This window comes from Phacochoerus africanus, chromosome 2 (genome assembly GCF_016906955.1).
Source record: "Phacochoerus africanus isolate WHEZ1 chromosome 2, ROS_Pafr_v1, whole genome shotgun sequence".
Classification (NCBI taxonomy): Eukaryota; Metazoa; Chordata; class Mammalia; order Artiodactyla; family Suidae; genus Phacochoerus; species Phacochoerus africanus.
The window spans coordinates 30,249,686-30,272,472 of record NC_062545.1 but is presented as its reverse complement, the minus strand read 5'-3'; the positions used below and the strand labels follow the sequence as shown (position 1 = coordinate 30,272,472).

Below are 22,787 nucleotides of genomic sequence, written 5' to 3'. Positions count from 1 at the left end.
ATCCACTTAAGAATGAGTGAACTGCTAAGATTCTGTATGATGTGTATAGTATGTAGCAAAGATTAGGTGAAGGATTATGAAACTTAATTTAAGTACTGATTAGGATGAAAAGGAGTGAATATTTTGGAATCTATTTAAGTACTGAGAGTATTTGGTGAACTTTGTAAAGACTGAGGGCTTCAGGATATCACCTAGGGTTCTGATTTGAGTGACCAATTTAATAGTTAGAGTATGAGTAGGTGTGAAAGGGATGATGATGGGTTTAGCTGTGGACCTAGAACTTGGGAAGAGTCTGTGTGTGAGCCCTTTGGAGATCACCAGTGTGGCATGGTAGTTCAGATCTGACCCTTAGAAGAGATTTGAGGGCTGAGAACAGAGGGACTTTGAATTGATTAACAAAAAATAGTTATTGAAGACTAAATACACTGTGAGATTATAGACATCAAAAGGTTAAGAAGACAAGGACAACCCACAAAAAAGTCTGAAAATTAACGTCTAATATGACGTCAAGAAACCAGGAAAGAGTAGTTGTATCAGTTAAGATGGTTTCAAGTGCAAGTAATAGAGAAGCTGACCCAGCTAGCTTTAAACAATAAGGTAATTTATTGGTTCACATAACTGGCATTCCAGAGGTAGAATGGCTTTGGAGTGGTTGATCAAGGAGCTCAATCACTTCATGGAGAAAGCACTTTTCTTTATCTCCTTTTGCTATGCCCTCCAGAGTTTTGGATTTGCCCTAAGTCTGTTTCTGCTGTGGGGATAGAATGACGGGGGGTGGGAATCAGAATTCCCTCATTTATATCCAGCTGAAGAATGCAGTCTGGGTCTGGAAGTTCTCCTGGAAATGTGGAGAGGAACTTACCCACAAGTCTCCAGCAAAGTATTCCTTGGGTCCCGTTGGCACAAATGGTTATCTTATGATTCCTGAAACAGTCATTCACTTCCAAGAAGAATCAGGCTGCCACCTCCTCGAACTGAGGGTAGATTTAGCTTTCCCCAAGACACTGGGCTCTGTTGGTAGGAAATGAATACTTGGACAAAACTGAAGATTCTTTTAGGTAAAAGGAAGTGGAAAATGGTGAGCCCATAACCAGGGAACAGGACAATGGCAGAAGTATTAGGAAAGTCTAGGAGGAAGAAAGTTTGAGGAGGAGCCATTCACAGTGCAAAGTGCCAAAGAGGGGCCAAACTAAGACTTAAAGATAAAGCCAAAAAGCCCATTCAGGTAGCAATGAGGAGGACTCATTACTAGATAGCCTCTGGAAACCAACTGAAGCAGAGAGAGGGTGTGCGTGAGGTGAGAAAGAAAATATGAAGCATTGACTCTTCTTTGAAGAGTTGGGTTTTGAAAGGAAGAGCAGCTCGAGGGGGAAAATAAGAAGAGTGGTTTTTGTAACCATCAATTAAATGTTTCAAAGTCTAGTCAGTCTGTGGTTCCTGATCAGGTTCTGCTGAAGGCTAGGCTAGAGAACTTAGTCAACTTGCCAAGCCCTCTTGGATTCTCATCACTTTAAAGGGAGAAAGAGAAAGCTGTGGGCTTTTTGTTTTGCATTTGGTTTTTGATCTCACTGAGTTGGTAAATTTCAGAAATATTTTTAAAAAGATATAATGTTTTTATTTTAGGGATGTGTGTATATGTGTGCGTAGGAGAGATTTAAATGTTATACACCACTGAGGCTTCAAGGAATATTTGTTTGAGGACTGAAAATAGCATATTTCTGCACCATAGCACCTCATTGCTTGGTGCTCTGGTCTAAATATTTGTGTCCCCCCACTCAAAATTCATATGTTGAAATCCTAACGTCCGGAGAGGATAGTATTGGAAGATGGGCCTTTGAGAGGTGCTTAGAGCATGAGGGTGGAGCCCTCGTGGATGGAAATAGGTACCTTTATAAAAGAAGCTCCTGAGGATTCCTTTGCCCCTTCTACCATGTGAAGACACAGCAGGGAAGCATAAAACATAAACCCTCACCAGGAACTCGGCCCTGCTGGTGCCTTGATCTCCTATCATCCCAACTGTGAGCAATACATATCTGTAGTTGATAAGCTACCCAGCCTGTGGTATTTTGTTAGAGGAGCCTGAACTTACTAAGATACTTGGTCTTAAGCTAAAATTTGGATTTTGCAAAGGATTCAAGAAAATGTTTAACTTCACAAAAACTGTTTTTATTAAAATGATAGAAAAGCACAGTACCTGATACATGCTAGGCACTCATTAAAATAATTATCAAATTATCCTTTTCTTCAAATTTAATGATAAAAAATATTACAGATTCTCTGTCAATCAAATTGTAAAATTCTTCATATATTTTTAAATCATCAGTGAATTGATTCTAAACAGCAAAACTGTGTCGCAGAAAACCAGTGATATTGAGGTGCGTGATCAAGCCTTGGTAACTAGGACTAACCAAGTTAGTCAGTTGAAGTTACTGGGACATCAGTTCACACATTCAGCAGCTATTAATTGAACACTTATGTACCAGGTACAAGTCTAGGCATAGCAGTGAACAAAAACTCCCTTCCTCTCATGAACATATGTTCTAGAGGGAGGAAGAATTAACTAATAAATTAATATGTATTTAGTCAGGGGAGATAATTGAAGTAGAATAAAGCAGGATTATAAATGGTATAATTACAGTTTAAATTGGATGGTGGGTAATTATTGGCTGGGGCTGTTGCTGTCTTGTAAGGGCAGCAGGGAAAGGCTCTCTGAAAAGGGGACATCTGAGCAGGTGACAGACAAGGAGGAGGGCCAGGGGAGTGGTGTTCCGGGGAAGAGGGAAGGAAGTCAAGTGCAGAGGCCCTGCTCTGGGAGCTTGTTGGGAGTGTTGGGAGATGGGCAGGGCAGGGTTGGGGGGAGAGTGTGCCATGGGGTGGAGATGTTCCATGAGTGAGGGAATCACTTGGGAGCCAAGGTCTGAGAAATGGGACATCAGTGTTAACACGTGAGGAGGTGAATGACCTGAGAGGCCGGCCAGATGAGGAATTTGGGAATTACTTTAAGAAGGAGGGGAAGGCATGAGAGGGTTCTGAGCAGAAGACGAACTTTGTTTGAGTTGGCAAACCTCCACTGTAACTACCCTGGGGAGAATAGGCTGCCCTAGGGCAAGAGTGAAATTGAGAGATAAAAACAAACGCAACTTTCTTTTTACCTTTTTTTTTTTTTTTTTTTTTAGGTCTTTTTAGGGCCACAACTTTGGCCTATGGAAGTTCCCAGGCTAGGGGTCAAATTGAAGGGATAGCCACTGGCCTGCACCACAGCCACAACAATGCCAGATTCAAGCCACGTCTGCAACCTACACCATGGCTCACGGCAACACTGGATCCTTAACCCACTGAGCGAGGCCAGGGATCAAACCCACATCCTCATGGATACTAGTTGGGTTCATTTTTGCTGAGCCAGGATGGGAACTCCCTCTTTTTACCTCTAAGATATACAGAATGAAAATGAAGCTACCCACCTAGGAAGTTTGTCCAAATAATAGGTCTGAGAAATCCACTCTAATAAATAGGTAAGACTGGTTTGTAATTATTGGCGTGGTAACTATTCATATAGAAATCGTCCAGGGGACGATAGTGAGCCATTCTGCGTCTAACCTACTTACATATTTGGTGAACCTTGCTTTGTAGCAGGTAGAATGAGAGGCACACCCTCCCCCTTTAGCATTGACGAATTCCAACAAATTATTGAATTTAGTGCCCTAACAAGCAATGGCATCAAGTCATTTTACTGTAGAGGAAGAATTACATTGTAGGTATTTTTGTCAAGCTTTTCGGTACCATTCAATGCTTTAAGTTCAGAACATCGTGTGTTCCCCTCGAATGTTCATGGTTAGAACACATCTAACTTTATGCAATGTTTAAAAATATTTTTGGCAGTGAGACTCATGGGACAATGACCTCAAAGCTTCTCTCATCCTGCATTTTATAGGGTACCAGCAACTTACTTCTGAATTTAGGTGCAGCCACCCGTATTTGCCAGGCAGAAGTTACAGAATGATTTCGCTTTGGAAAAGAGAAAAGAAAAGATTGTACACGAGCCTACAAAACACTCTTCAATTTGCTTGATATTTTTTTGCCAAGCTTTTTGTCCCAAGGGCTGACCATGGAGCATTCTTCTACCCCCACTGCCCCGCAGCTTTTGCAAACCACCAATCCTTTCCTAAGGGACCTTAACAGATGAAGCATTGAATTCTCCAGTCACAGTTACCTCCCACCTGGGAAAAAGACAGCCCTGTAATTGAATCCCAGCATATGCAGTGTCATCCCTCCCGCCTGCCCCTCTGGTGCTGCGCAAATTAAAAGATCTCTAAGGCTCAGCCTGCCTTCCAGCTGCCAGCCCCTGGTAGACATGAGGGAGCCAGAAGGGACCAGGTGGGGCAGTTTTGAGTTGCACTGAACACACAGCACAAGGAGGTTGGCTGTAACTTCCCAATGAATATTTATACCAGCCCCATTTCTCATCTTGCTCTTTGGCATGGATCAGAGTGCTGAGCTCCTGCTGATTTCAAGGGCCCCGCATTGTGTTTGGACCTGCTCCGTGAAGTATTACGTCAGATGAGAAATGGGCCCCAGGCTCCCATCCCTAAGACGGCTGGTTGACTTTTTTTTTTTAATGGGGACTATCATGTTATGGGGTCATAAGGATGGGGCAGTGGGGAGTTTCCTAACGTCCCCTGGCATGGCTGTTCTGTGACTCACACAGAGCCTCAACCTCAGCTTCCTGTGGAGTGGAAATTTAATTGCTTGTAGTACAAGCTTCACAGAAGTCTGGTTGGTATATTGGTATAGTACTGCATTTTCTTCATCGTTTTCTTAGAGGTTTTATTTTTGTTTGCTAAGGTCAGGCACTTATCACAGGGCTCCCTCCTCACATTTCACATTCTGATCCCCCGTGGCAGGTGCTAACTTCCTTGCGTTCAAAGTGAATGGGTTGAGTAACCTCATAAAGATACAGAATGTCTTGGCATCGAAAGGAGAAGAGTACAGGATGCCTGTCTGTGGAAGACTTGCAGGGTTATTTAGAGAGCCCTGTAAACCTGAGACATTATTTGGAAAACCATCCATACACACACCCCCCCCATTAACTTTTCCTAGGTAGTAGATCACAGACTTAGATTCATGTTCCTGATCCCCAATCCAGTGTTATGTGTAGTTTAGCATCAGATTTGCTCAAGGGAAATCATTTTTTTTTTCATTGTTTCTTCATATGACCTTATAAACTTTAGACCAGTGACCTTTTTGTGAACTGTTGATTCTAAAATTACATTCTAAAAGCATCTCAAAAAAAATCACATGATCTTCTTAGATGATTAAATGTAAGTAATTAGAAAGAGGGCTGTGATCATGAAAATCCAGCATAAGTTCTCTAAGCAAAAGCCGTACCAGAGTATCCACAGACTTTTCATGACAGCAATACCGGAAAAAACAAAGGCATGCATTATATACTTAGTACATACAGGATTAAACAACATGAGTCTCAAAGGATCTTGATATATTTCTGAGGAAAAGGTAAAAAAAATAGAGACTGAAAGATAGTACTGCTATTAGCTCAATGACTATTTCCCAGTGATAAAGATCTAGAGCTATAATGCTGGTGCCCTCTTCAAGACCTGTCCTTGACATTGGCCTGTTCCTCATGTTTATTGTGATTTGGCCATGCATGCATGCCAAGAACGTTTCTGGGTGTCATGGCACCAGGAATATACTGAGCAGCAGAGTCAGACTTGAACAGGATGAGCTGAAACTGGACACAGTCCAACAAGATAGCATTTAAGAGGAACACGTGGAAAGCTGTTCCAGATGCCAACTGCAAATGTTGTGGCTGAGAAAAAACAAGGCTCTAAAGCATCACATGGGACAGATCACAGGGGTTTGGTTGGCTAGGTTTCAGCATTTGTTCATACTGTAAAGTGTCTGATAGCAAAGCTAGTGTCCTTTTCAACTATACTGATGGGTGAGAGTGACAGTTGTGATGTTCTTGCTACATTTTATACCTTTATGGACTCCGAGTTGGGACATTCCTCTTTGATGTTTGAAGGGCAGTTATGGGAAAGAAAGTTTAGACTTGACCCATGTCAGTGGGTTAAATTGCTTTTGGGTCCAAAGTTGCAGAAACCATGGAAAAGAAGACTTTCTGATGAAAAGAGTGGGCTGAAAATGAAATGAACTGCTTCTTAATGATTTCCCTGATACTGCAGATTTTCACACAGACAAATCAGACAGGTATTGACAATGCTGCAAAAGTGATTGTAGTAAAAACCAACGTTTATTAAGATGCATTATGTGCCAGATTCTGTGGAATTCGCATGTGTGATCTTATTTAATTTACTCAGTCCCCCACTGGTGGGTATCATTAACTCCATTTTGAACCTTAAGTCCAAAGACTGGTAAGATGGAGTTTAAAACCCAGGTTTCAGTCTATAGTACAAGCCCTTAACACTGGATTCATAGTCTTGCTCATGAAGTGGTATTTTTGCATTCAAGGACATTGAGTATCCCTTCAGACCCCCAAATCCCATCATTTTCATAGGAAGCCATCGTTACTTTGCATATTATGCCAATGCTTTGCTCTTTTAAACATTCATTTGCTCATTCAACATTCTAGCATTGACTGACCCTCAGTCATTCATCCAGTGGTATGTTTGATCCTTATTGGCAGTTTTTTCCTTAGAAAGAATCTATATATTTCTTGGTATAACTAATCACGTTAGATGTTTTGATTGTGGCATTATGGCTTTATTCTTCTGCTTGCTAGAGAGAAATAATTTCCTGCTTCATTAACCAAGGTTTGTAACTGATCTGGCAGAAACTTGAGTCCAGTACTATTCAAATAATGAACTCAATTGGGCTTTTGCCCTTCTGTTTTCAAAGTAAAGCAGGGGGAAGCTTTGAAAACCTAAAATTAGAGAAATGCTTCAAAGGTACATTTTTAAAATACTTACTCACATTTCTTGGGTGGGGAGACCATGTTTTGTGGGGATATCTGTTAGAGTCATTGTGAGGAGAGGGCCAGAGCTGCAGGTCTCAAGTCTGGAGCTGTAAGGAAGCCCTGGAAAGGAAGGACCATAAAAGTGTCCAGAGAACAGCGTGTCCATGGCTTTATTTGCTGTTACTCCAGGGCCTGAGGTCACTCTGGCAGACGGGTCACTTACACTGCAAGCATCCAGGCTGGCCTTGGGGACAGGCATGAGGTCACCGGCAGATGGTAAGAACAGCTCCCATTATTCACGGCCCACTTCCCTAATCCTTGTTGTTAGGGGTCTTCTTCCTTCAGTATTTCCTTTTCTCTGCAGCAGAGCCCAGCTAGGACCTTGTCTGCTGAAATGGGCTAGTGAGGGCCTGTCCACCCAATCAATGACATAGACACTGTGCAACAGAGAGCATCCGCATCTCCCAGCCTAACTGCCAGGAGAGAACACTGGCTTAGAGCTGCAGCAGGGACAAGGGCTCCTTGGCTCCTAATCTGAAATATGTTGGCTTAAAGTGGACCTATGTGTGCTTTTTTTCTGGAAAATGGGAATTGATACCCAGTAGGGACATGCCTATGACTTTCATTTACTCTTTGTCGACCAAATCACTTTATTATATTTTTTCTTGCACAGTGGTTTTCTATATCCACACAGAGCATCTTCTTCCCTACTCTCTCATGCACACACACACACACACACACACACACACACACACTCATTTGGGAGACCTAACACTGCACATGCAACCGTGAAACCTTCCACACACATAGACATCAGAGAGCTAATCCCCCTCACTCTCCACCTTGTTCTCTTGCCAGCCTCCAGGCTCTCAGAAGATACTTCACCGATTCCTAGAAATGCCCCTAGATGCTCAAGCAGTATTTGCTAATCTAGAGAACACATGACTCCAAGTAACTCAAATCACTTTCATCAGCATTTGTCCTATGCCTATTTTATTATTCATCCTTAGCACTCACGAAGTACTCTGCACAGTTTTAAGTGTAGAGGGCAAAAGCAATGAATGAAACAAAATAATCCCTGCCCTAATTCAGCCCCCACTCAAATTATTTAAGTGGAGGCTGGTTTTGTTCTTCTTATTTTCCAGCTAAGGAGAATGAAGAGGCTTGAATTACACAGAAAAGGAAGTTATGAGCAAAGCAAATACCTGAACTCTTGCCCTTAAATGCATTCTGCTGGTCAACGTGAGAATTGGCTATTTAGGTGGACTCTGAGAGCATGGGGCATAAAGCCCTGCAGACATACAGTCCATTTTATGCAGAGAAAAGCTGGCATGAGAGTGAATGCCTTTGAAAGTCTAGGATGCTTTTGCATTTCTTGGGTCATGAAGAATTGATGGAATCTTAGCCGGTAAATAAACAGACTCTGACTCATTACCAGGCTCTGTGCAGAGGGAATCATGGTTTCTGAGCTACAGTAGAGTCTAGGTGCACACATATAAAGCAGGTTCTCCCTTGGGTCTGAAGAGGATATTTAAATCTGCTAGAAATAAATCCCATCTATGCTGCAGAAGAATGCAGACAAGAACCAAGGAAACAGCTGCATGTCACCTGCAAGTTTTCTTTCTGTTCTTTTTTTAGAAGACTTCTTGTGTTCAAGGATAAGTTCGCTTTTTATGTCATCCAGATAGATGCTAGTATTCACGTGGCCTTATGACATAAGGACTGCTTCATAAAAAGAGTGGAAAATGACATCCTGGAAGGAAAAAAGAGTCCCCTTTAAATATCGTAATGGAGATCTGACAGAATAGAGGCTTATATCTAGTTTAGTGATTTTTGAAAATCAGTCGAAGTATTTTATTGGAGGGGTATGCATTCCTCATAGTGGTTTAACAGTATGGAAGAATTAACATCTCTTTTAAAAATGGGAACATACAATATGTGATAGAAAGAACCTGGGCTCTGGCATCAAATAGGCTTAAATTCAAATTCTGCTGCTGATACTTTCTGCCTACATGGTCTTGGGCATGCTGTGTATCTTCTTTGAGCCCCAGTTTCTTCATCTATAAAATATGTGAAACAATGTGCATATGTGTTATTGTAAAAATTAAAGGACAAGTACCAAGCATAGGCTGTGTCATAGAATATGTACTCAGTAAAAACAGGTATCTGTTCATCATTTTCTGCTATTAAACTCTAAGGTAAAGTTTATATCATATACATTAGATTTTTATAAACTAGACCTAAAAAGAATCTGAAGTTTAGCATACAAAAGAAAGCACAGGATGATTCCTGCTATATAGTTTGTAGCAATAACACATGACTGTTTTCTGAAGGCTCTATTAATTGTAAGAAATAGCAACCCACTAAAGTGAATTCAGTCAAAGTGGACTTACTGTAAAGATTCAGATAATTGCATTTTGATTACCCAGAAACTGGAATATAAGATGTAAAGGCTATGTTTGTTTTGTTGTGCTGGAGCAACATGTTCCCGCTCCTGTCTGTGGTCTGGGCTCCATCCTTTCATCCCCGGCTGATTTTCCCCACTTCCTCATCTTGCATGTGGTTCACATTGGCTGTAAGCCCCTACACCACCTTGCAGCTTCAGTAATACCAATGATCAGATGCCTCCCCAAGGACTCCTTTGAATTCATTGAAACAGAACATTGTAAATCAACTATAACTTAATACATTTTAAAAAGCCCCAGCAAATAATTTCTGAGAAGATTTTCTAGACTCCTTGAGTTCACACTGATTTCTGCCTATTCCACTTAGTAGACACTTAATGTACTTTATTTTATTTTATTTTATTTGCTTTTTAGGGCCACACTGGTAGCATATGGAGGTTCCCAGGCTAGCGGTCCAATCGGAGCTGTAGCTGCTGCCCTACGCCATAGACAACAATTCAGGATCCCAGCTGAGTCTACGACCTACACCGCAGCTCATGGCAATGCCAGCTCCTTAACCCACTGAGCAAGGCCAGGGATCGGAACCTGCATCCTCATGGTTGCTAGTCAGATTCGTTAACTGCTGAGCCATGATGGGAACTCCCACTTAAGGTACTTTAGTTTTCTATGCATGGGATCTGCTTTCTCATTTGGATCATTAATTTCTTGAGGATAGGTTTCTTCACTCAGCAATCCCAACACCTGTGACAATGCTTTGCATGTAATAAGCAATCATTTGTTTGTTCAGTTCAATTAAAATATTGGTTTTTACTTCCACTTTGATTTTTTTCATTTTTAAAAAGTTTTATTGAAATACAGTTGATTTACGATGCTGTGATAATTTCTGCTATACAACAAAGTGATTCCATCATACTTACATACTCATCCTTTCTTTTAATTAAAAATCTTTATGTTGGGTGGGCCCAGTAGAAAATAGTCAAATCATAAGCATTCATTGTTTACTATAATTAAACCCATTATCAGGAGCAGTCTACCAATAATTCTTTGTGGGGTTTCTACCATTCCCCTTTGTGTGTCTTTTTCACCTGGTTGGTATAAAGCTTTCTCTTTATCTTAAGAATTTGAATTTAATATGCCAAACATTTGGTTTTCTTTTTCTTTTTCTCATTTATTGTGTTTCAAGTCTCTATGGGTTGATATTTTTCATTAAATTTGGGAAAAATGTGACCATTATTCTAAAATTATTCTGTCTCATTCCCTTTCTTGCCTCCTTCTACAGGTTACAAATACTTGATTCAGTATTTTTCCCCAATATTTTGTCTCTCTGCATCAATTCAGATCATTTATATTAGCCCAGTTTCACATTTACTGATTTGTGTGTGTGTGTGTGTGTGTGTATTTTCTAGGGCCTCACCCTTGGCATATGGATGTTCCCAGACTAGAGGTTGAATTGGAGCTGTAGCCGGTTGCCTACACCAAAGCCACAGCCACACGGGATCCAAGCCATGTCTTCGACCTACACCACAGCTCATGGCAATGCCAGATACTTAACCCACTGAGCGAGGCCAGGGATTGAACCTGCGTCCTCATGGATGCTAGTTAGATTCGTTTCCACTGAACCGCAACGGGAACTCCAAGACTGACTATTTTTAAAACATGTTTCATTTATGTTCATGAGAAACATAGACCTGTAATTTTTTTTTTTTCTTGAATTTGCCTTTGGCAGGTTTTGGATCAGGGTAATTCTGGTCTGTTACAATGGAATGAAAAAATGTTACTTCCTATTTTTTCTAAGAGAATTTATAAAAGATTGCTGTTATTTTTCCTTTAATGTTTATTAGTGTTCACTAATGAAACATATGACCATGGAGTTTAAATGTTTAATTATAAATTCAATTTCTTTAATTGGTATAAGACAATTTTTTAATGATTTTTAGGTATAGAACAATTTTTAAAAGGTATTAGAACTTTTTATAGTTTGTCTTTCAAGATAGCCTGATGTTATCTAAATCATTGTGTTATTTGGCATAATATCATAATATTCCCTTATTATCCTTTTTAATGTCTTTAGTATTTCTAACGGTAATCTTCTGGATTTGTAAATTGTCTTTATTGTTCATAGATTTTCTGTTTCAGTGATTTCTTTTTACTGTTTCCTTCTTTCTACAAACTTTGGGTTCAGTTGCTTTTCTTTCACTAGTTTCTTAAGGTGGAAGCTTAGACCACAGATTTTAAATCCTTCTTTTTTTCTCATATAACCATTTAAAGATATAAATTTTCTCACTATCTACTACTTAATGTGCATAGCACCAATTTTTGACTTGATTTTTTCGAAGGCTTTTCTTTTTAGAGCAGTTTAGCCTTTACAACATGATTGAGAGGTGGGTTCAGAGATTTTCCATCTACCCTGCAACCCCCACCTGCATCACCTCCCCCATTATCAGCTTCAGCATGTGAATGATGCACTTATTGCCAAGGATGAACCTGCACTGACACACTGAAATACCAGATCCATAGTTTACCTTTGTGTTGGCTCTTGGTGGTGTACTTTCTGTGGGTTTGGACAAATATATAATGGCATATATCTTTCATGACAATATCATACAGAGTATTTTCACTGTTCTAAAAATTCTCTGTGCTCTGTCTATTCGTCTTTCCCCCAATCTCAGCCCTGGCAACTATTATTTTTGCTGTTTGTCATATATTTTACTTCGCTACCATATTATAAATTGCACAGTTGGCTCTCTTTCACGAATGAAGAATAAATAAGATTGTCTTTTGTATTTACCTGTAAAGGTACCTTTCTGTCACTCTTCATGCCTTCCTGTAGACCTGAGGCTTTGTGTGGTTATTACAAAAGACAAGCAAATTAGGAAGCTTAACTGCTATGGAAGCTTTATTTATTTATTTGTTTGTTTTTTAATTCATATTTAATGGACTGGCACTTTTCCCTGGTTACCCAAAAAGTCTTAGCTGTTGGTTTCAGCTCCTCTTATTGTGAGATCACACGCACGCTCAGTAGAATGAGATGCACAGTTTATTAAGAAATCATTGCTGACACTTCAGCCTTCTCTCTGTTGCTTGCTGCTCTAACAGGTCTATGGAAATGCAGGACCTAGCAAGTCCTCATCCTCTTGTTGGAGGTGGTGATACGCCCGGTAGCTCCAAACTGGAGAAAGCTAATCTCAGCAGCACATCGGTCACCACAAATGGGACAGGAGGTGAGTGTAGAGCCCTGAAGATACCCAGAATCACATTTCAGTGCTCGTTGTCATTTCACATGTTAGGGACCTGCTAGTAAACAAATACCTCATCAGCAATAACATAATCAGTATTATCTATTGTTCTGTTGATGTTCTTGACATTTTTGCTCCTCCTCTGTAACTGGAAACATTGAGAAAGAATAGATAGCCCCTGAGCAACATTTTGGAGGCCTTTAGCAAGGCTTTCTTTTTATATTTGCCCTTGTAAATATTTTTTAAAAACAGAGAAAATGTGGCCAATGGATTTACACTCCGACCTTCCCCAAAAAAAGAAGAAAAAGAAAAATTACACTAGTTTTTGGTTTTATTTTGAATTGTAAGAGAAAGGCTGCCCCAAATTTCTCTTAAAAATAGTTTTGCTTTAAAATGTTTTTGGGGATAGAAAAATGTCCATATCTGCTGCATTTTCTTTTCAAAGAGAGAAATACCTAACCTGTTTTAAAATAGGAATTGCATTTTTTTCCAAATACCTGCTTACTTGATTAACCCATAATTATGCTGCAACATATGGCAACAATAATAACTATTTCAAATATTCTGCCCCTTTTGTTTTTCGAAAATGCATTCAACCTGTCAGAAGGTATAATCTGATTTTTGCATCAGAATATGTTTATATACAAAGCTGCTTTTTAAATTACAATCATTTTGAAGTTTTGTAGATTTAGTTGTTTTTGTCGGTGAGTGGAAAATTATTTGAAAATTGTTTTAATTTATAAGCTATTCGTATTATTAAATATCAGGATTTGCCACATCATATTTTCTTTTCAATTTTCAATAAATATTTATGAAATTGATACACCTCTTTCCACTTACTTTAGAGTAACTGAAATATAAAATTTTCTTTGTAAAGTTGTGTGGACTGCAACTTGCCTGTATTTAATAATGTTTTACATAAAACCCTTTGTAAATTAACATTTCCCTTGTTTATAGTGTTTACTTGTCTCTAAACATGCATCTATAATTTCGGCTAATTAATTATAGGATTGCAAATCTATAAGAGTGTTTAGTGATGACTTGTGGAGTAAGACTATTTCTATTTAAACCTTAACTTGGATGCAAATAATAAGATTTTTTAAAACCCCATGCATTCTAAAATCAGACCTCGAAGGTCACTAATCATCATGTATATATATTTAACTAAACTAAAACAGACCTGATAAACTAAAATGTAAATGTCGTACCATGCAGTTATAATTTTGGCAAAAGGGTCAGAACTCAGTACAAGTATCGAAGACTAGTCTCGCCCACTGAGCAGGCACTCAGACAATGAACCCTTATGCTGTTCCTGTTCTCAGGGGACAACATGACTGTTTTAAACACTGCAGACTGGTTGCTGAGTTGCAACACTCCCTCCTCCGCAACAAGTATGAGAGATGGTGGTACACTGCATGTGTTTGGGTGTGTGGATTTGCCCTTCTGGTTTGCTTTCTGTGGCTACTTCTGTTTGCACTCCCTTTTCTGTGTTCAGTACTTGTAAAAACAAAAACAGAAACATGAACATGTCTTTTAGTTGTTTATTGATGACAGTTGGCTATGTTTTTCTTATCAACTAGTATTCGAATCTTTGGTCCGTTGTGTTCTTTTCTTGGGTTTTTTTCATTATGTGGCACAAATGGGGGCCTCTCTGATTGTTCTAACATCTTATCAATTTATTGGGTAGTAATTCAGCACAACTGTCACATCCATTAGAGCAGTTGAGCAGATTGCGCCAACATACAAACTCAACCTCTGTGACCTATGGAATTTCATAAATTAAATTAAATTCATAACGTGGCAAAAGATATTTCCTATTGTATAGACTTTAATACATATTCTAATTAAAATATCTAAAGTAATATTAATATTTAAAGGTCTATAATTAAAAAATAGTATTGTGATCAAAGCTGTACATTTAAAATGATTAATTATCTTAAAATGTTTTGAACTATAGATATTAACTACATTCATATATTATCTATATATAATATAGATAAAGTTTCTCCTGAACCAAAAGTTAATATGCTGTCAAAATTTAAAAAATTAAAACAAAACCATGTAACACTACTGTGGAACCACTCAATTCTAGGATTGAAAAGAGCTCAGAACCTGTTAGAATGTGCATCTCAAGCAAGCAATTAGAACAGACACAATTTGGCTAGACCTTGCTATATTTAAATTAGAAAATATAATTAGTGAATGAAGGGAGTTCCTGTCGTGGTGCAGCAGAAACGAATCCTACTAGGAGCCATGAGGTTTCGGGTTCGATCCCTGGCCTCGCTCAGTGGGTTAAGGATCTGATGTTGCCGTGAGCTGTGGTGTAGGTTGCAGACGCGGCTCAGATCCTGCGTTGCTGCAGCTCTGGTGTAGGCCAGTGGCTACAGCTCCGATTAGACCCCCTAGCCTGGGAACCTACATATGCCGCAGGTGCAGACCTAAAAAGACAAAAAAAAAAAATTAGTGAATGAAGAGTAATCCATTATGCCCATTTTAAAAATTGTTATACTTTTGGTTTCTTTTTCTTTTTTTTTGCAATTTTGCACTTAAAATATACTTTCCATATTTAAAAAAAATTTATCAGAACTTCATTCCTCTTAATCCCAACTCAAGGGTGTTCTTCTATAAAGAACCAGACAGGAAGTATTTTAGGCTTTGTAGACTATGCAGTCTCTGTCTTATTTATGCAACCCTGTCATTGCTATTCAAAAGCAGCCACAGGCAATACACAAATGAATAAGAGTGGTCAGGTTCCAATAACACTTGATTTATGGACCCTGAAACTTAAATTTCATGTAATTTCACTTGTCAAAAATATTCTAATTCTGGTTTTTTAGAAAAACATTTAAGACGTAAAACATATTTTTAGCTCGCTGACTGTTGTTCTGTTCTAAAGTATTAATTTAGCACAGGCAACTTTACAATAGGAAATATATACAGTCCATATTTAGTAATTTACATCTAATTGCAAACAAAAGCACTTTTCTAAGTGTTAAACATCATGTTTTTAGTGTTAATGTTAAACAAATTGCATGACCATGTGGGAAAAGTAAGGACTTCTGTGTCCGGAGGACCAAGGATCTGAAACTTGGCACTCCGTTTTACTAGCTGTCTCATTTTGAACAAGTTACTTAACTTCTCTCTGAGCTTTAATTCCTTTCTATAAAAGGACGATAATAACTACATTCATATATTATCTATATATAATATAGATAAACTTTCTCCTGAACCGAAAGTTAATATGCTGTCAAAATTAAAAAATTAAAACGAAACCTCGTAGTGCTGCTGTGGAGCCACTCAATTCCAGGATTGAAAAGGCACTGGCAATGCTTTTGTTTTAAATATATAGTGTATGGAAATTTCTTGGCAATATAAACCAGTATATTTCCTTCTCCTTAATTAATAATTCAACAATAATTAGGCAATAATTTTTTAAGGAAAATAAAAAATGCAGTGTGTTAAAAGATTCTCCAGTGTTTAGTCGGATGCTAAATTCTTCTGCATTTAGAACATGCAAACTGACCACAGAGGCAAACTGACCACAGAGGCAAACTTTTAGTAACAAAATATTAAGTGTATGTTGATTATTAATGATACAGTCTCAGTGGCATAATGATATGATTTATTTAATGAGTTGTAATGACCGTTTATGCCACAAACTAAGTATTTTCTGCACCATGTTCCCCATTGAGAGTAAACGCTTTTATTTATAATCCTGGGTTTTATTGTTGGAACTGGATCTCTTTGTAAAAGTATTATAATAAAACAAAAGGCAAAAGCTAATTTAGTGGCTTTTCAAGATCTTTTGGGTAACTTTGAGATTTTTCAAAAAGATAATAGTTTTTATACTATAAGTGAGTTAATAGCATCACCTTAATATCCTACCATACTTTCTTGGTGATGTTTAAATATACTACATTATTCCTTAAAATAATTTAAATTGTCTCATCATCTTAATTTTAATTATATAATTACATCTACAGATTTATGTTGGAATCTAGATTTTTCCTTTCAAATTTTTCTCACTTATGAAATTTTTCAAACATAAGACTGTCAGTAAAAATAGAATAAATACACTCGTACCTTAGCATATAGATCAGTGGTCAGCGAACTTTTTATGTAAAGGGTTAGTACTAAATATTTTCAGCTTCACAGGCCTTATGGCCTCTGTTGTAACTATTTAGCTCTGCTTTCATTGCACAAAAGCAGCCATAGACAATAGGTAAACAAATGAGCTTGACCATAATCAAATAAAATTCTATCCATGAGCACTGAAATTTGAATTTCCTAAAATTTTCATGTCATAAATTATTCTTCTTTGATACTTTTCAAGTGTTTGAAAATGTCAGTCATTCTTTGCTCATGAGCTATACAAAACCAGGCCATGGAATAGATTTGGCACTTGAGATATAGTTTGCCGACCTGATGTAGATTCGTGTATGCTCCTTCGTGCATACTTACTTCATGTACATGCATATACATACATGTAAATGCATGCCAATCATGTGAAAACTTACTTCCAGATATAGGAAAGATTCTAACTTGCTTTATGGTATCTAGATACATGATTCGCTGTACTTTATATACAAAAATACTTAGATTTATTGGAGGTGCTTAGGATAGGGTTGAAAAGTGAATTTTCACTTTCTCACTTAAAATGTATCAAGTTCCTGTTATATGCCAGGCTCTGTGCTAGGAAATGGGAACCCAGTGACCTATAGAACATGATACTGGCTATCAAGGGACCAAAAGTCTAGCAGAGGGAAACAGAAAAGAAAATAATGAGTGCATAATGTGTTCAAGGTGGGTGCACAGCAGAGGGAGGGAGTATTTGATTCTACATGGAGATTAAGAAAATACTTCAAAGAGAAGATTGCGGGAACCAAGATCAGACATTCTGATGGCGTTTATGATGTTTTTCTGTATTTGAAATCTATATATCATAGAAAAGAATTTCTCAGCATTTTTCAATATGTAGATGATTGACTCACATGGGATGAATTTGTTTCTGAATATTATGTGTGTCTGCAGCAAAGCCACCTACTATTGTGGCTCTACTCTTTTCAGTTTTTTTTTTTTTTTGAATGAAAGCCGTACATTAGAAGTGTCATCAGCTTATTTTGCAAAACTAAATGCTTTATGGAAATTTAGGAATGAAAGACACTCAGTGCTCATAGGTTTCTGAGAGAAAAAAAATGATTTAGGAAAACATAAATCATAGGCTGTACCACTTATTAAAACTGGTAGGCAGTACCTTCTTCTCCCCTGTAGTGCTATAAATTGTATCCTTCCTGATCTTCTTCCTCCTGAAGTTCTTTGAGGAACCTAAGCTGTTAGAGATGGCTATGTGAGATTTTGTGGTTCAGGAAGAAGTATATTTGGGATTACATATGTAGTCTCTTAAGTGGACACCAGTTTAAACACAGATTTCTGAAGATGAAATGTAAAACATAAATTACTTGGGTTAGCTCTGTTTCAAGAGTTAAGCCTAATATTGCAGCAAATGAACATGAACGTTGAGTTACGATAGTAACACAGATTTCCTCCCAAAGCAATTAACTTAGTGAATGGTGTACTTGAGTTCTAAAGAGAAGCTGATGGGAAAAGATTACATTTACTCTGAAAATATGATAATATGGATGAAGGTTGGGATGTGAAGAGAGAAAATCAGTGATTTAGTAGCCATAGATGACACATGAAAGTAATCACATAAATCTTGATTTAGTCCATAGATATTAACTATTTTTAAAGATTAAAAATAAAATCTCATCATATCAATATAATAAAATTACATTGACTATTTGGCTACATTGACTTAATAAAAAACATCTAAGGAGTTCCCTCTGTGGCACAACGGGATCAGAGGCAACTCTAGAGTGCTGGGATGCAGATCCCATCCCTGGCCCTGCACAGTGGGTTAAGGATCTGGTCTGGCCATAGCTACGACATAGGTTGCAACTGCAGCTCAAATCTGATCTCTGACCTTGGGACTCCACATGCAGCCGGGTGGTCAAAACAGGAAAAAAAAAAAAAATCTAGGTTGCAAGTGGATAACTAGTGTGCAGGAGGGCCTAAAAACAATTATTTCTTGAAGTAATGGTTCTGTACAAATCGCTGTATATACATAGATAGTTTTTTCATCCCAGCTTTTAGGAAATGAATTTTAAATCATTTATTTTTTAGCATAAAGAAAAATAAAAGCAACGACATTGTCTAACCCAAGACCTCGAAATATGATTGCTGCTTCTGAAATAAAAATTTTTATTTTATAAGTTTGAATTTTGTTGAAAAAGAGGATGCTTTTCTCCTATAGGTTGTTCTTTCCATTTTATAGCATGTAATGGTATTAGACACTATCCTGAAAATGAGTTAAAAACCCTGTTTAACTTCAGTCCTAATTTAAGAAAAATAAAATACAGTAAAAAAAAAATACATTTGAACAAGACAGTGAATATACACTCATAGTCTTTTGGAATGAGAATTTGTATAAGTTTTAGAAAACAGATGCATAAAACTAGATTTATTTTATTGGTGAACCTCTTTCCAGTAGAGCCATGAACATGTTAAATGAAAAAAAAAAAAAGTTTCTTGCCACTAGAAAAGTATATGGTATATCTTATTTAAAGTGTGGAAACAAAAAGCAAGACAAAAGAAAATGGAACACAAATCAAATATATTAAAATCTTTAGTGAAAATTACTTTCATTTTTCAAACTTTATAATGATCATAATGTTTACTTTATATTACCTTTTTTGTAAATATTAAGGCACTCTTTGTATTTAAACATTTTTTAATAAATCAGCTAATCATATAAGGCATGTCTACTGCTGCATTTCCTAATCTTAAAAAGAATTATTACTGGATATTTCTTTTTCGATAAAAATCAAATAAAAGTAATTTAGCATCTTACTTGGAGCTCAAGAGATGTTTGCTGTTACTCTCTTCCTATGAACATAAGTGATTTTCTGTAGCAGTGTAATTAATTTCCTCCCTTTTCCTTGTTTCTTTTTTTGGCCACTCCCATGGCATGTAGAAGTTCCCAGACTGGGGATCTAACCAACTGAGACATGGCAGTGACAGTGCATAAAATCTTTAACCTCTGGGCCACCAGGAGTTTCCATCGCTCTCCCCACCTTTTCCCTATTATTCCATTCTTACCTGCATATGAAAAATAAGTTGAATTAATGTGCACCATTTGCCCCAAAATGTTAGCAGCCATTTAATTATTACTTTTAAATGCATGCATTTTAATCCACTGAGCTTCTCTTTGTGTACCTTCAAGGGATACATTTTCTCAGTTAAATGAACTTTGTCTGTCTTTGACTACAAGCAGATCTCTAAAATGTTGACGAGAGATGTGTCCAGGAAAATGAATGCAACCACAAACTCTCTCTCTTGATTTTCTTCCTTTTCCTTTTGACCACCTGAAACTTTCAAATTGAGGAGATTATAATCAACATCAATACTACGTTTTTGAAATCAAATCTTAAAACTGGCATCCAAAGCAACAAAACTAATCCTCATACCTCATTTCCAGACTAGTTATTTAGACATTCCAGTCCCTCTCCCAAATTCACAAGTGAAAAGTATATTACCATTGGTATTAATAAGTCTATTTCACAACTTTTTAAATAGATTTAGAAATGTTTAAATAGGAATTTAGCCACCATTAGAAGCTGGAAGTTCTGAGAAACTGTCTCTTTCCTTAGTTTTTGCTGGAGGGTTTGCATGATTCCTTTCTGTCATAGGTCAGAAGTGAAATGTGAACATTGCGTCATGGAGAGTAGCTTTTATACCTTTCTAAATCCTCCTCTGGATCATCTCTATACAGATGAAAGGAATTCGTGGCTAGTTAGTGCTGCCTCTGAGGCAGCATGTTTTAGAGTTTAGATTTTTGGAAATGTACCAACCACCTGGTCTCAAATTCTAGCTCTTAATAGCCATGTGACTAGAAGCAAGTTATTAAATCTCTCTGTGCTTCTGAAAAATGAAAATGATGCTATTATTCACTTTGTATGATTGTTGTGAGGAATAAATAAGTTAATATCTTATGAAGCACAGCAGCAGCACCTGGAATGGATTTAAGTACCTTTGAAGTGTGTGCTCTTATGATCTGCTTTCAGGCTTGCTACTTCTTGTTGTCTTTTAAAATGGTTCATGGGGAAATAAAATGGAAAACATGCCTTAATAGGCTATTCCCATATTTTTCAGTTTTCATCTTTAATAAAGTGTTCCTGATTACTGTCTAGAAGGTAATCCTTCTTGTCACTCTCTGAGCCTTTGTGAAGAATCAGTCCTGAGTATAAGCCGTTTTCATACATGAAGACAACTTCTTTTGATGGAGAGATCTTGAATGTTAGCGTGAAAGACCTCAGTTCAAATCTTAGTTCTGTCATCTCTGGTAAAAGAACTTGTCTAGGCTCCCCACCCCACCCCACCCTAAACTTCAGTTTCCTTGTATATAAAATGGATATAGTAGTGGTTTGCATCAATCAGGGTTGTTCCAGGGGTTAGCTACATGTAAATAATCTGGCACATAGGAAGCTCTTGATAAATAAGTATGCGATAGTAAATAATTTTGTAGTGGTAAATATAATTAGTGGTCAGCTATAATCCTGTAGGTATTGCTACTGAAAAGTAGTATCCGCTGATTCATCATTTATCATTATGCAAATCACTAGACATGACTCCTCAGATTACTGCTGCTGTTGTCACTCTTAAATTTTCCTATTGCTGGAGGAGCAATCCAAGCGGCTTTATTTCCTCTTTCCAACCTTTACATTTCTACTCTGAATCTTCCAGCCAATCTTCATAACGTGGTTGAATCACAGATACTAAATTAACCCCAGAGCTCACGGAGGGAGGGTCCAGCCAATTCTGTTCGTGTGGAAAGGGAGCGTAATCATTACTGCATGTTTCTATATCATTAATGGCTTTTCTAACAGAGTAATGTTGCCGACTTGCTTGGTTGGTGTGTATGTTCTGACCCTACTATTCTTTCTGCCCTATTTGTCCATGGTTGGCTAGCCTTCAGCTTTCTCCTTTATACTTTTCTGCTTGCTTCTGAGTTTTTTAACTGTATCATTCCATGTATGACACAGAAACATAAGAGGTGTTAAGTAGAAAATAACTTAGTTTATTCCCTTGCTACTATGATACATGTAGCAGAGCTTTGCCCACAAAGAGAAAATATGGTGTGACAAAATGGGTAGAGGCTTTTTCACTGCCCCCCCCCGCCCCCGCCAAACTTGTTGCATCGAACACTGACCATACTGTGTACCTACATGGCTACACCATTGACAAGTGAGGATTTTGCATCCATACCACCTCAAAGAAGAAATAATATATTAAAGAGTTTTCACAAGATACACTTACTGCTGTAGAAATCTCTTATTCAGTGCTATCTCTGTGACATGATAAAAATTGTTAAACCATTAAAATAAAAAGCCAGACACCTAATGGCTCTTTAGTCTTTTGTAGAGCAGAAATTTGTTGAGTGTCTCATTTTTACCCATCACATGAACATATCCATGCTTTCTCTATTTGTATATACCTCCATTGTCCTCTTAAGCAGTCTTTTCTTTTTTTAATGTCTTGGGAAGAATAAAATTATAAGTAGTAAATCTTTTTGTTATGATTTGGATTAAATGTGCTAGAGACTGACCCATGGTTCCTTTTTTCTGCCTTTTGACTATGATACCCGAGTGTGCGTAGGTGAGTTAAAAATGCACATATGTGTACTGCGGTTTCACATTCTAAGGTCGACTGCCTTTAAAAGCCAGATTCGAGAGAACCAGCTTAGGCAGAGGATTTTTAGATTAAATCCTCCATAAATGCATGTCCATTTAGAAGCTAAATTAACAAAACTCTCCTCATCGACTTTTCAGATTTTTCTCTTGCATGCCCACGATAGCTAGAAAAACCACTAGTCAAACAGTCAGCATCTTTGATATAAATATAGAAACAAAACTCACATGTACTTATTCTTCTACATAGTGTCTCTCCTAGCAGTCAAAACAGAGCCTTTGAACAGCAGTGACACCACAACCACGACTGGAGATGGAGCGCTTGACACTTTTACTGGGTCAGGTAAAGCCTTAAAAGCTCGTGTGTTGTTCTGTACACCTTGGGGTCCACATCCTCCTCCTAGTGACTAAGCAACATCAACACCAGAGCTGTTAGAATTTGGATGTTTATAAATTTAGCAATAAATGC

At 37.7% G+C, this 22,787-nt stretch overlaps 1 protein-coding gene across 6 annotated transcripts in view; it reads left to right on the top strand.

Annotated features, from left to right (window-relative positions):
- The window catches only part of EYA4 (EYA transcriptional coactivator and phosphatase 4), a 312,569-nt gene that overhangs the window by 222,181 nt on the left and 67,601 nt on the right, over positions 1 to 22,787 (top strand). For 4 of the 6 annotated variants that reach the window (XM_047758386.1, XM_047758377.1, XM_047758371.1 and 1 more), the window contains 3 exons: positions 12,433 to 12,557; positions 13,895 to 13,963; positions 22,569 to 22,661. In XM_047758386.1, coding sequence (XP_047614342.1) covers positions 12,433 to 12,557; positions 13,895 to 13,963; positions 22,569 to 22,661 — 287 coding nt within the window. The remainder of the gene's footprint in view (positions 1 to 12,432; positions 12,558 to 13,894; positions 13,964 to 22,568; positions 22,662 to 22,787) is intronic. The other 2 variants (XM_047758404.1, XM_047758413.1) reach the window with 1 other exon arrangement.